Source organism: Crotalus tigris, unplaced genomic scaffold (assembly GCF_016545835.1).
Source record: "Crotalus tigris isolate CLP2741 ecotype Arizona unplaced genomic scaffold, ASM1654583v1 scf7180000019298.7629538967:1458412, whole genome shotgun sequence".
Classification (NCBI taxonomy): domain Eukaryota; kingdom Metazoa; phylum Chordata; class Lepidosauria; order Squamata; family Viperidae; genus Crotalus; species Crotalus tigris.
The window spans coordinates 568,451-583,095 of NW_024097474.1; the positions used below are offsets into that span (position 1 = coordinate 568,451).

Consider the following 14,645-nt stretch of genomic DNA (forward strand, 5'->3'; position numbering starts at 1 on the left):
TTTACCTTAAAAACCAAACACTTTTTGAGAGTTTCTTTCAGGAAAAAAAGAAACATTTTTCAAAGCTGCTTTCGGGAAACGTGCTTGAGCCCTGCTTTCGGGGGGGAAACAGCAATTATGAAAGAATTAGAAACCAGCCAAGAAGGAAGAATTGAGGCTTCCCCTTTTTCTCCACTTCCTTCCAGCCCCCTCCCCCCGATCCCTTCTTCCAGCTGAGAGTGCCATCGAGGGAGAAGTGCAAGGGGGACCCCGCAAAGGTTGTGCCAACCGTCTCTTGGGTGGTCCTGATGCTGGGCCTTCCCCAGAGACATCTTCCCTCTGGGGTTTCTCTCGCTGGTGCCCGTCCCTTCCGTTCGTCTTTCAGGGAACTGACCCCTGCCTGCATCTCTCAGCCATTTGCCCCCCCCCCCAAGGCGGCACCACGAGGGTCCTGGGATGGCACTGCTGTGCCCCTTCCGCCTCCTATCCCATCAACCCACAATGGGGCTGAGCAGCAGTTCTTGAATCTGCAGCCCTTCTTTCTCGTAGGTGCCCCCTGGCGCCCCAGCAAGACTCCTTTCAATTTCAATTCAGAACAGAGCTGGAAGGGATCTTGGAGGTCTTCTAGTCCAGCCCCCTGCTCAAGCAGGAGACCTTACACCAGTGGTTCTCAACCTGTGAGTCGGGACCCCATTTGGGGTCAAATGACCATTTCACGGGGGTCGCCAATCCACGCTGTCCGCCATTTTTTCCCCTTTTCCCTAGCTGTCCTACTCCCTCTTATTGGTGGCCACACCCACTTGGGGGTCACCACAACATGGGGAATTTTATTATGGGGTCACGGCATTAGAAAGGTTGAGAACCACTGCCTTACACCATTCCAGACAAGTGGCTGTCCAGCCTCTTCTTAAAAACCTCCAGCGATGAAGCACCCACAACTTCTGGTGACAAGCTGTTCCACTGGTTAATTGTCCTCACCGTTGGGAAGTTTCTTTTTAGTTCCAGGTTGCTTCTCTCCTTGATGTGTTTCCATCCGTTGCTTCTTGTCCTGCCTTCAGGCGCTTTGGAAAATAGCTTGACTCCCTCTTCTTTGGGGCAGCCCCTCAGATACTGGAACACAGCTATCCTGCCTCCCCTATTTCTTCTTTTCTTTAGACTAGCCAAGCCCAAGTCCTGCAGCCGTTCTTCATGTTTTGGTCTCCAGGCCTTGGATCATCTTAATTGCTCTTCTCTGCCCTTTTTGTCAAAATCTCAGCATCTTTTTGGGAACGTGGGTGACCAAAACTGGACGCAGGGCTCCAGGTGTGATCTTAACTAAGGTTTTATAAAGCGGTATTAAACCTTCACGTGATCTTGATTCTACGCCTCTGTTGATACAACCAAGGATTGTGTTAGCTCTTTTGGCTGCTGCCGCACACGGCCAGCTTAGATTTTAAGTGATCGTCCGCTGGGACTCCCAAGGTCCCTCTCACAGCTACTGTTTCTGAGCCAGGTTTCGCCTAATCTGTAGAACATAAGCCAACTGCTTGTCAGATGCTTTGGAGAAGAGGTTGACCCCCCCCCCTCCTCTTCTTTGTGCCAGCCCCTCAAACACTGGAATGCTGCTATCCTGTCACTCCGAGTCCTTCTCTTCTCGAGACTGGCCATTCCCGATTCCTGGGTGGGATATAGTTTTATACTATATCCCACCCAGGATATCCCACCCTCTCTGGCACTGTGGGCACTTGCCCTGCAGCCGCTGAGCCTGGCATATGAAGATGCCCTCCTTGCCTTGCCGATGCCGAGGCTGCAGGGGGATTCCCCAGAGAGACCCCTGACCCACACAGGCAGATGCCGGGATTTGCATCCCTTGGTGGGGGGGGGGTTCTTTTCAGCTGCCTCACGGCTTGAGATGGAGGCTGCTCCGACGGGGAGGGATCCAGGGGGCCCAACCTGCCTTGCTTTGCCTGCCTGTGTGTGTGTGTGTGTGTGTGTGTGTGTGTGTGTGCACAAGTGAGTGTGTTTGTGTGCCCGGGCCGGGCGAGTGTGCGGCTTAGTTAAGCCTAATGTGGTTAAAAGCTTTAATATTGATGGCCTGTCAACTTTGTCCTGATTCTTCGCCTTTGAGTTAAAAGGTTTTTGTTGTTGGTAGCTTATGCAGTTGCTCGGTTGCTATGGAAACGTGACATCGAAATGACGTCCCTCTGTTTAAAAGCTTTTAGCTAAATTCCAGCCTGTCAGAGGTAGGCCCCATCTTGGGCGCCCCAGCCGTGGGTTGTGCTTGCCCGGGCTGTCTGTGTGTGTGTGTGTGTGTGTGTGTGTGTGTGTGTGTGTGTGTGTGTGTAGAGCCTCCTCGGGGCGGCAGCTGCCATGGCTGCAGTCCCGGCCCCCGCTGGATGTCTGCTGTCCACCCAGAGCGAGAAGCATCGCCGGGCGCGCAACTGGACCGAAGCCGAGATGCGGGGTCTGATGCTGGTCTGGGAGGAATTCTTTGAGGAGCTCAAGCAGACCAAGAGGAACGCCAAAGTTTACGAGAAAATGGCCAACAAACTCTTCGAAATGACGGGCGAAATCCGGCACGGAGAAGAGATCAAGATCAAAATCACCAACATGACCTTCCAGTACAGGTGAGCGGCAGCTGGATGGATGGCCAGAAGGTGCCAGGCTGTTTCAGGCCTCTCGGGGGGGGGGGGGAATCCCTCTGGAGCAGAAAGAGGAGGATTTGGGGGCACCCCCAAAAGGTGCCAGCAGCCCTGGCTGAGGCAAACAGGAGAGCCGTGGACAGCAGCCAAAGATGCCAGTGCAAGCAAGGCTGGTCCAGAGTGGCAGGAGCTGGTTCTGCAGGGTATAAGAGCAGACCAAGCTGAGGAAAGCTGTGCCAATCTTGGTGCTGTTGGCCCCTGAACCCAGCCAGCCTGACCTCTCCAGACAAATCATCCAGAGCTAGAAAACGCCGTTCGTCCGCCCGCCCAAAGGGAGGAAAGCGAAGGGGGGGGGGCATGCTTCTTCTTTCTCTGTCCAGATCTGCTCTTGGAAGGCATTAAATGCTGGCCGGGCGATCCGAGAGCTTTTGCTGTCTCCTTTTTCTCATCCAGCCAGGATAGCAAAGTTATTCAGAAGCACCTCTTGGCTTGAGTTAGGAGATCATCTCGTCCTGTCTCTGTCAACTGAGTGCAACTTCAAAAGGGCCCTGAAAAACATTTTGAAGAAGCGAAGTATATTTTATTTGACTTTGCGTCGGGGTGTCTGCGCTCAAAAGCAGGGCAGGGCTCCTCCCCCTGCATGGCGTTCAAGACGGCCATCTTGACTTTTTTGCCTCCTCCTCAATAGGGTGTAATTTTCACCGGAGGGGAAACTTTTCCCAACAAGTGTCTGTGTAGGAAAAGAGTTGAATTCTGGACGTGCTTCCGGTCTGATACTCCACGGAGGCCTGGAGAGATTGCAGGAACGGACTGGGAAAGTTTAAAAAGGCGGAAAGCGCTCCGTGGATTTGAATTTATCCCGGTCTTTGTGCTCCTAATTTTTTTTTTCCTCTCAGAGCAAAAAAAAAAAAAAGGGGGGGGGAGAGAGAGAGAGAGAGAGAGAGAGAGAGAGAGAGAGAGAGAGAGAGAGAGAGAGAGAGAGAGAGAGAAATGCTTTTGGAGTCGTCAACTCTGTGGCCAGTTTATAGCTTTGAATGGTCACTAAATGATGCGTTCTAAGTGGCGATGGTTGAAATTCTGGTTTGGTTCAAATCTGCAAATAGGTGTTTGTCGTGGACTTTGGTACACTTCTCCTCCTCAGCTTGGTTTAGGAATGGGTGTTACAACTTTTTACATCTATCTATCCATCTATCTATCTATCTATCTATCTATCTCTATATCTCTATATCTCTATCTCTGTCTCTATATCTATATTATGGTGCTGGAGAAGACTCCTGCGAGTCCCTTGGACTGCAAGGCGTACAAACCGGTCAGTCCTAGAGGAGATCAACCCTGACTGCTCTTTAGAAGGCCAGATCCTGAAGTTGAAACTCAAGTACTTTGGCCACCTAATGAGAAGGAAGGATTCCCTGGAGAAGAGTCTAATGCTGGGAAAGATGGAGGGCAAGAGAAGAAGAGGATGACAGAGAATGAGGTGGCTGGATGGAGTCACTGAAGCAGTAGGTGTGAACTTCAATGGACTCCAGAAGATGGTAGAGGACAGGAAGGCCTGGAGGAACATTGTCCATGGGGTCGCGATGGGTCGGACACGACTTTGCAATTAACAACAACAATATCTATCTATCTATCTATCTATCTATCTATCTATCTATCTATCTATCTATCTATCTATCTATCTATCTATCTATCTATCTAAGATAGATAGATAGATAGATAGATAGATAGATAGATAGATAGATAGATAGATAGATAGATAGATAGATTTTGGTCACGTGACCAAGCGGATGACACCACGGTCGTGTGAAAAAAAGGTCGCCTTGTTTCACGGCCGCTGTAACTTGGAGCAGTCACTAAGTGAGATGTTGTAAGCCGAGGACTATCTGTATTACATCTTTTAGCGGTCGCCAGAGACAGATCTGAAGAGAAGGTATCTACGGATTAAATTTTGGATTTTTAGACAGAAGCCTTCCTAGTTGAAGTAGACAAAAAGGTTTTTGGGGTGGGCTAAAATTCCTTCAGCTACTAGATGCTATGCTTTATGGCAGGGGTTTTCAAACTTGGGCTTTTACTACTGGTGGATTTCAACTCCCAGAATTCCTAGCTGAGGAATTCTGGGAGTTGAAGTCCACCAGTCATGAGAGGGCCAGGTTTGAAGACCCCTGGCTTATGGTCAATCTCTTTTATTCCCGTGTGTGATGCATGTCGGTGTACATGATTGTGCTTTTATCGTCGCAGGAAATTAAAATGCATGACAGATAGCGAAACCTTGGCTCCTGATTGGCCTTATTTCAAAACCATTGATAGAATTTTATCCAAAGTCTCGGAGCACAATGACGTGAAAGTTCACGATAGCCAGCAACCGGGTCCGTCCACCTCCCAAACGGAAGCGTCCCAATCACCCTCCACCAAATCAGCTCCCCTCTATTTGCCGTACAATCAGTTCACCTACGAAGGACGAGAGGAATTCTTCGAAGACGCGCATTCAGACAGCTCCTCCAGCCTCATTTCGTATAAATTAAGGTAAACCACCACTTTTTTTACTTTCGACTTTTATGCGTTTGGCCTGGCGTGGTTGGGAGGCCACAAGGAAACTGCTGAGGGGGGGGGTGGAGTGTTGTAAAGCAGCAAGAGACATCTGTGCCAAATTTGTACCAGTGAACCATTCAGATCAAACTTTGAATTAAGGTGGGGTTTTTTTTTCCCCAACAAAGAGACGAGAAAAGAACATTTCAAGCAACACCATCTATCAGAATAGAACTGGAAGGGACCTTGGAGGCCTTCTAGTCCAGCCCCCTGCGCAAGCAGGAGACCCTACACTATTTCATACAGGGGGGCTGTCCTGTCTTTTCTTAAAAACCTCCAGTGATGGAGCACCCGTAACTTCTGGTGGCAAGCTGTCCCACTGGTTAATTGTTCTCACCGTTAGGAAGTTTCTCCTTAATTCCAGGTTGCTTCTCTCTTTGATTAGTTTCCATCCGCTACTTCTGGTGCTTTGGAGAATAGGTGGACCCTCCTCTTCTTTGTGGCAGCCCCTCAAATATTGGAATACTATTATCATGTTCCCCCCCCCCAGTCCTTCTTTTCTCTAGACTAGCCAAACCCAAATTCTGCAACCGTCCTTCACATGTTTTAGTCTCCAGGCCTTTAATCGTCTTAGTTGCTCTTCTCTGCACTTTTACCAAAGTCCCAACATCATTTTTGTAATGCGGTGACCAGAACTGGACACAGGATTCCAGGGGTGGCCTTATTAAGGCTTTATAAAGCAGTACTAAGACTTCACGTGATTTTGATTCTACGCCTCTGTTTATATAAGGATTGCGTTAGCTTTTTTGGCTGCTGCTGCACACGGCTGGCTTGTATTTAAGTGATCGTCGACCAAGGTCTGTCCAATCTCCGGCTTCTTCAGCCGATAACTTTTCAAGCTTTTCTCTTTATTTTTTTTTATCATGCTACGTTACCTCGTCTTGGTTATTATGCGGGGGTGGGATGTGCCTGCACATGATTTGGATAGCGTCACGTTGGGAAGAGGCTGGCGTTGCCCGAAGGGGTCCTAATGCCGAGGCCTTTCCGTTTCAGAGCAGAAGAGCGACCGGTGAAGAAAAGAAAAGCGCAAAGCTGCAGTTTCCAAAAGAAGAAGCTGAAGCTGATGGAAGCCATGCTGGAAGAGCAGAAGAAGCTGAGCAGAGCCATGGAGGAAACGTGCCGGGAAGTTCGACGGACTCTGGACCAGCAGAACATTATCCAAGTGCAAACTCTGCAGCTGCAGGAAAGAATGATGAATCTCCTGGAGAAGATGATCACCAAAGCCAACGTTTAATTTCGCCTGGAGAGGAAGAGGAGGGGGAAAAGAAGAAAAAGAAAAAAAGAAAAAAGGAAGCAACATTAAACCTGTTTGATAGAAATGGCTTATTTCGTGTCCCTAGGATAGCTTCTTCCTTCCAGGTAAATTGAAACTGCAAAGAAACAGCTTTAGCTCGTTGTAGGATAATTCCTAAACGAATAAAATTTGGGCTTCATATATGAGTTTATTTGGGGGGGGGGTACCAGGAGAGGGGGAAGCCACGTTGGTGAATCTGATCCCAGCTTTTTGAGAAGTGGGTCTGGATTTATGGATGTCACAAAGGATGGAGATCTTTCGTTATTGCTTGCTTCTCTGTCCTGAGTTAGTCGAGATACGGGTAGCATTCGATTTATCCCCCCCAAAACTGAGCCCCAAAACTGACGTTGCTAAAGTGGGACATTTGTTAAGGGAGCTTTGCCCCGTTTTACGACCTCTCCTTGCCACATTTGTTAAGTGAATCCCTGCAATTGTTAAATTAGTTCCACGGTTGTTAAGTGAAACTGGCTCCCCCCCCCCATGGACTCTGCTTGTCTAAAGGTCGTCAAAAGGGGATCCCGTGACCCCCCGGGGGACACGGCCACCGTCGTAAATATGAACCAGCTGCCGAGCTTCTGAATTTTCATCAGCGTGACGTGATCATGTCGCGACGGTTGTTAAGTGGGAGAAACCGTCACATTGTCACCTTTTTTTAGAGCCGTTGTAACTTTGAACGGTCGCTAAGTGAACTGTTGTCAGTCGAGGACGGCCTGTATTTGAGTTTGGGAGCCCAGCAAAGTTTTGTCTTTCGTTTTGTTTGAGCTTTAATTAAAGGAAAATAATTTCTCCCTCTAAGGGCAAAAGGACGTGCCATTTCAAAATTTGTAAATGGGAAGGTAGATTTTTTTTTTAATCTGGATTTCCCAAGACCCCTGGAGGTGGAAACAGGTTTACTAATTTTGAGGAAGCCCTTCGATGAAATAAAACAACATTTCTGAGTCACCTGCCCATCCTGGAAAGTGCGTGGGGTCTTCTCTCAGGATTCCTCAGAAACCTAAGGTTGATTTTACCTCAGGATGCTAAAATACAGCTTTCATTTACAGTTTTTCCTGAGCCCATTGAGTTAAGGCACCGTGGTAAGAATATCTAAATGTGGAAAGAAAGGCAGTGAAACCACAGCACGTTAAAATATCTGGAGCACCCCGTAAAATAAATACGGGTCTTAGCGTTAGTTCTTATCCACGCAACCGAGAGAGAGAAAAAAAGGAAGATTTCTACAAATGGTTTTTCAGGCTAAGCTTACTTCAGCTTGGTGAGCATGCTGCATTAATTCAGCCAAGTCCTTTACCAATTGCTGCATAACTTTCTAAACTCTTTTTTCACTTTCTAAAACGGCCGCAGAGTCGCTTCAACCGTGCGGTGGACGGCATATAAGTTAAATCAATCGATAAATGATGTGTAAGTTAGATAAATGTGTATGGGTTGGCATGCCGAAAAACCATAGGCAAAATGGTTACGAGTTATGTGTCCAACTAGCACGAATGTGGAGTGTTAAGTGCCACCCGATTCAGTTCTGGAAGTGGGACGCCGATACAGGTAGTCCCCGACTTAGGGCCACAATGGAGCCCAAAATTTCCGTTGCTAAGTGAGACATTTGTTGAGCTTTGACCCATTTCGCGATCGTTCCTGTCACGGTTGTTAAGGGAGTCACTGTGTTGATAAGTTAGCAACATGGTTGTTAAGTCAATCTGGCTTCTCCTCCTCCCCCCTGTTGACTTTGCTTGCCAGAAGGTCGCAAAAGTGAATCACGGGACCCCCCCCCCGGGACACTGCAACTGTCGTAAATACAAATCAGGTGCCAAGTGTCTGAATTTTGATCGCGTGACCCTGGGGGGATGCTGTTAACGGTTGTTAAGTGGGGAAAACGGTCATGTCCCGTTTTTCAGTCATGTTGTAACTCTGAGCAGTCACTAAATGAGCTGGGGCAAGGATGGGCTGACCTTTGGAACAATACTTACGGTCAGAATAATAATGCCATTTCAAATTGAATGTGAGCTAGCCAGGTAATGAGGCTGCAAAGGAAGCGGTACGTGTTTAGGCCACATTGAAACAAAACGTGGTTTCTAAGCTATGTGGGGTGGTGGGCCGGATGGTTCTACCTTATTGGGGACCAGTGAAGAGAGACTGAAGGCACAGCCAATGCTTAGGCCAGGCAGGAGGTACTGGAGAGCATCAGAGCCCTGGTGGTGCAGTGGTTACAATGTGGTATTGCAGGCTAACTGCCCACTGCCAGGAGTTCGATCCTGATCGGCTCAAGGTTGACTCAGCTTTCCGTCCTTCCGAGGTCAGTAAAATGAGGACCCAGATTGTTGGGGGGCAGGAGGCTGACTCTCTAAACGGCTTAGAGGGCTATAAAGCACTGTGAAGCGTTATATGCTATTGCTATTGCTCTACACCTGTTCTCTATTATCTATCTATCTATCTATCTATCTATCTATCTATCTATCTATCTATCTATCATCTATCTATCTATCTATCATCTATCTATCTATCTATCATCTATCTATATCTGTCTTCTGTTATCTATCTATCTACCTATCATTATCATCTACCTATCTATCTATCTACCTATCATTATCATCTATCTATCTGTCTGTCTGTCTGTCTGTCTGTCTGTCTGTCTGTCTGTCTGTCTGTCTCTCTCTCTCTCTCTCTCTCTCTCTCTCTCTCTCTCTCTCTGAGGCAAGAAAGAGATAAACATATCAGCCTCCGTGATCTTCCTGAAGGGAGTGGACAAGAAATCCGAAAGAAGGCAATGCAGGTGGGACTTTCATGTTGGGGTCACACCACTCCAAGGGAGCCGGGAGGACCATTAGGCTGTCACCCAACTATGACACCAGGACTGTCCTTGCGCTCTGCAGTTCCCTGGCATTAGGGCAAGGAGGCACTGGCGTTTTGCTTCGAACCTGTTATACTGTTATCTAGGCCTGCATTTTGGCAAGAGAGATCTTCCTCTTGTGTGTTGAATTCAAGTCAAGCAGTTTTATGGAACTGGGGCTCCAGGACGTTCTGCCCGGGTGACCTTGATGGGATGAGCTAGAGCAGAGGTCCCCAACCTTTTGGGCACCAGGGACCAGTTACATGGAGAGAGGTTTTTCCTGTGGACCGGAGAGTGTGTGGTTTTGTGTGCTACCTGCATCCTGCAGATCAGGCTTTGCTTGTTTGTGCGGCCCAGTTGCTGGCATGCCGCAGCCCAAGTACCGGTCCACAGACCAGGGGTTGGGGACCCCTGAGCTAGAGAAAGAACAGGCAAGTTGCCGAGCGTCTACGTAATCTATTCAGCTTTCTCTTTCTGTTTCTGATTGACAGTTAATGAAATTTAAATTCAACCCTGGTCTCCACGAATCTCCTTTCATGAAAAAAATAAAAATCCACGCTTTGGCATGTTTGGTTTCCTGATGGAAGACACCGCCGATCTTAGCAGTGCCGAAGGAAAACTAAGGCAGACGGATTAAAAGCCATCCCCAGAAGCTGGAGGGCCAAAACGATGGACTCAGTGGACGGAACTCAAGCCTTATGGTCCGAGACCACGTAGAAGAAAGAGGGCCAAGGCAACATCAGGACGTGGGTCTCGGGCGAGGCTCAGGAAAACAGGAGCTGGGACGACAGAGGTGGGGATGGTCCCTGCCGGAGAAGCAAGAAGTATCTAGAAATTTTCCTCCACCCCACCTTAAGGAGATCAGGGAAGCAGTGGCTGACCAGCCTGGCTGGGTTCCTCTCTGCCCTTAGCCAGATGTTCCTCCTCATCCCTTCGTTCTTACCTGAGATCTCTCACTACATTGTTGGGCGGGGAAAAAATAAGAAAATTCTGAAAGAACTTGCAAATACTCTCTGTGGGGGGGAAAAAAATACACGAGGACGATTGTATGCGACAAATTTATTTATTATGGTCTGCTCCACCAGGCGTAGTTCTTTCCCCAAAGCATACATGCTAAAATTTGGTTAGTTTTGAAAGGCGTTCAAAGAGAGACGGACATTTTTATTTACATTTAAAATCTAACGGGAAGGCCTAGTGATCCGATTCCAAAATTATACATTTTCTTTAGACTTCCTTATTCCAGTTTCAGAAAAGAAAAAAGAAAAAAACAACATTCTAGATCGTATCACCACCGGCAACAACCGTGAGTAGAGTGGATAGTAAATCTTTCAGCTTATGCTGACTAAAAATCCCATATTGAATTTGTGTGAAGAGAAAAGGGTTGGACTGAATTTGGAATGATGGCGCCAAATTAATGGTAGCGCAGAAATATCAAAAGATACTTGATTGTTGAGGCTGGAATAAGGCAACATCCCTTACGGTGTCTGCCCAGAGCTGAGAGAGGTTGAGTTGGAAGCCAAGCTCATGATGGAAGGAGAAGATGGTTTCTATAGACAGGGCCTAGTTATGTAAGGGGTTAACTCCTGAAGAGAGGCTAAGTAGAAACCCTTCCCGTAAGAGGATGGGGGGTCACAGGGAGGCCCCACCCAAGAGAGAAGACAATGGAACTTTGCAACAGCTCATGGGGCATTCATCTCAGAACATACAGGAAAGGAAGACGACTATGGAGGTTCTCCGTCATCCAGATCGTGGTTGTCCCAAAGGTACTTTTTCAAGAGGCAACTGGACTTTCTGGTTTGCTTTGAAGACGTTTCGCTTCTCATCCCAGAAGCTTCTTCAGCTCTGAATGGATGGTGGGGAACGGAAGGATTTATACTCCTTGCAGACAGCTGGTCATTTGCATTTTTTCAGAGGGTCGTTGAGGCCACTTGGAGGTTTGTCTGTGTCCTCAGGGTCACCTGAGTGGTGCAAATGGGTGTGGAACACAGTCCTAAGAACCCCCCCACACCCATTTGCACCACTCAGGTGATCCTGAGGACACAGACAATCCTCCAAGTGGCCTCAACGACCCTCTAAAGAAGGCAAATGACCAGCGGTCTGCAAGGAATACAGGCAGTCCTCGACTTAAACAGCAGTTCATTTAGAGACCATTCAAAATTACAACGGCCCTGAAAAAAAGTGACCGGTGACCATTTTTCACAGTTACAATCTTTGCAGCATCCCCCGTGGTCACGTGATCCAAATTCAGATGCTGGACGACTGACTCACATTTATGACGGTTGCAGCGTCCCAGGGTCACGCGATCCCCCTTTTGCGACCTCCTGGCTAGCAAAGTCGACGTGGGGAAAACCTGTTTCAATTAAGAGCCGGCTTACTAACTGATCAACTGCAGTGTTTCACTTAACAACTGTGGCCAGAAAGGTCGCAAAACGGGGCAAAACCCGCTGAATAAGCGTCTCGCTTAACCATGGAAATTTTCGGTTCAATTGCGGTTGTAAGTGCTGGGCTACCTGTATAAATCCATTCCTCCAGTCAGGGCTGAAGAAGCTTCTGGGATGAGAAGGGAAATGTCTTCGGAGGAAAAGCAAGGAGGTCCAGTTGCCTGCTGGGAAAAAAACAAAACAAAAGCACCTTTGGGACAGAAATGGAAGCTGCGTCTGTGCTTCAGCTCAGAGAGAGAGAAGTTAGGCTTTGGCTGGACTCTTAAGAAGCAGGCGCTAACTCAGCCGGAAAAGGGACATGCTGGTCTGTGGACGCAAGAGTCTTCAAAGCGAGAGAGGCTAAATCTGTGTCTGAATGCCAGGAGGTGGGTGCTCCCACTGCGCCAAAGAGTTTGGAAAGGCCTCTTTCATGCATCAGCTGCTCCTCATCCTGACGACAAGAAATGTATTCCCCAATAATGAATGTAGCTGTCAAATGTCTGTTATTAATCCAAGTGGACATTTATTATTACACATAACACACACACACACACACACACACACACACACACACACATTAGGGCAGGGGGTCCCCAACCCCCAGTCTATGAACCAGTACCGAGCCATGGCATGCCAGCAACCGGTCCACACAAACAAGCAAAGCCCCATTCGTGGGATGCAGGCAGCACACAAAACCACACACTCTTTCTCCACGGAACCGGTCCCTGGTGCCCAAAAGGGTTGGGGACCTCTGTTCTAAATCAGGGGTCCCCAACACCTGGTCCGTGGGGCCAGTACCGGGCCGTGGCATGCCAGCAACCGGTCCGCACAAACAAGCAAAGCCCCATCCGCGGGATGCAGGCAGCACACAAAACCACGCACCCTCCGGTCCGCGGAAAAAAACTCTCTCCACGGAACCGGTCCCTAGTGCCCAAAAGGTCAGGGGGCCTCTGCGCTAGGAGATTTTAATGTTACGCAAGTTTTTCAAAAATAACAAGCTGACTTTTAAAATGTGCAGGTAGACCTCGGCTTACGACCACAGTGCAGTCCGAAATCTCTGTGGCTAAGTGAACCATTTGTTTAGTAGTGAGTCTTGCCCCGTTTTTACGACCCTCCTTGTCACATCTGTTAAGAGAATCACTGCTGTTTTAAGTTAGTTACACGGTTGTTAAGAGAATCTGGCTTCCCCCCCCCCCCTTGACTTGGCTTGTCCAGAAGTTTGCAAAAGGGGATCGCATGGCCCCTGGGACACAGCAACCGTCATAACTACGAGTCATTTGCCAAGTGGCCGCATTTTGATCATGTGACCACGGCGATGCTTGCAACTGTTGTGTGAAAAATGGCCGTAGTTCTCTTTTTTCAGCGCCGTTGTAACTTTGAATGGTGACTGAACAGACTGTTGTAAGTCAAAGGACTACCTGTTTTAACGAAATAAACATGGGCTCCTGAAGATGGAGCAGGCAACCAGGAAGAGAACGGGGGGGGGGTGAGGACCACAGGAGCTGTGATGGAAGGGAGATTGGACATTTCCTCGGCTCGCTTCTGCCACTCGTTGAATAGGTTCGCACTGGAAAGAATGAGAATGTGGAATTTTGATGTGGCCTTTCTCTGTGTGCTTCGATTTCTCTAGATACTGTTTCGTTCTGGAGAAAGTCTAGGTGATCGCAAAGAGTTGACACCAACTTGATGGCAGATCATCAGTCGATCGACATGCAGGTACTCTGAGCCACCTTGTAACCTTTTGCGTGAAAGTAGAAAAGAGACAGCAGTAGCAACACACACACACACACACACAGAGGCAGAGAGAGAGAGATGAGAGAGACAGAAAGAGACAGAGAGAAAGAGAGACAGACAGAGAAAGAGAGAGAGACAGAGAGAGAAAGACAGACAGAAAGAGAAAGACAGAGAAAAAGACAGACAGAGACAGAGAGAAAGAGAGACAGAAAGAGAAAGACAGAGAAAAAGACAGACAGAGACAGAGAGAAAGAGAGACAGAAAGAGAAAGACAGTGACACAGAAAGAGAGAGAGACAGAAAGAGAAAGACAAAGACAGAAAGAGAGACAAAGAGAAAGAGACAAAGAGAGACAGAGAAAAAAGAGAGAGAAAAAGAGAAAGAGAGCACCAGAGAGACAGACAGAAAGAGACAGAAAGAGAAAGACAAAGACAGAGAAAGAGAGACAGAAAGAGAGAGACAAAGAGACAGAGAAAAAAAAAGAGAGACAGAGAAAAAAAAGAGAGACAGAGAAAGACAGAGAGCACGAGAGAGAGAGACAGACAGAAAGAAACAGAAAGAGAAAGACAAAGTCAGAGAGAAAGAGAGACAGAGACAGAGAGAGATACAGAGAGAGAGAGACACAGAGAAAGACAGAAAGAGAAAGATACAGAGAGAGAAACAGAGAGAGAGAGAAAGACAGAGACAGAGAGAAAGACAGAAAGAGAAAGATAGAGAGAGAGAGAGTGAAAAAGAGAGAGGAGACCCACCTATTATTTCCCCTGGATTGCCAGGGATAAAAAGGTACGAATGTAGCCATTCTGGGCAATGACTGACTGAATGCCAGTCACAAAATAATAGAGATAAATGTTTGAAAATAAAATCTTTCTGGAGAGAAAGATGGAATGAAAGATTTGAAGACAGAGCTGAGAAATAGGGAAGGTGAGCCAGGAAAGTCAAGTTCCTCCTCAGAGCTGACTAGTGTGCAAAGAATGAGGAAATCCAGTGATTAGGAGAGATGTTGATTCTGGACGATTCTCAAGGAAGCCTCAGCTGCCAAAACAGCCCACACAGTCCTTGGCTGTATTAACAGACGGGCAGAATCAAGCTCACGTGAGGTGTTAATACCGCTTTATAAGGCCACATCTGGAATATGGCGTCCAGTTTCGGTCACCACGATGTAAAAAAGATGTTGAGACACTAGAAAGAATGCAGAGA

General features: G+C 47.8%; 1 protein-coding gene across 2 annotated transcripts; it reads left to right on the forward strand.

Annotated features, from left to right (window-relative positions):
- The first annotated feature begins 1,836 nt into the window (after positions 1–1,836).
- MSANTD1 (Myb/SANT DNA binding domain containing 1) lies at positions 1,837–13,606 on the forward strand. 2 transcript variants are annotated; one of them, XM_039361541.1, is made up of 4 exons: positions 1,837–2,585; positions 4,836–5,120; positions 6,177–6,542; positions 13,346–13,606. In XM_039361541.1, exons 1-3 carry the CDS (start codon positions 2,329–2,331, stop codon positions 6,415–6,417), a joined length of 783 nt encoding a protein of 260 aa, XP_039217475.1. In that variant the 5' UTR covers positions 1,837–2,328; the 3' UTR covers positions 6,418–6,542; positions 13,346–13,606. The 2 variants fall into 2 exon arrangements, with proteins under 2 accessions (XP_039217475.1, XP_039217474.1); XM_039361540.1 differs by lacking the exon at positions 13,346–13,606 and adding an exon at positions 9,787–9,841.
- The last annotated feature ends 1,039 nt before the right edge of the window (positions 13,607–14,645 follow it).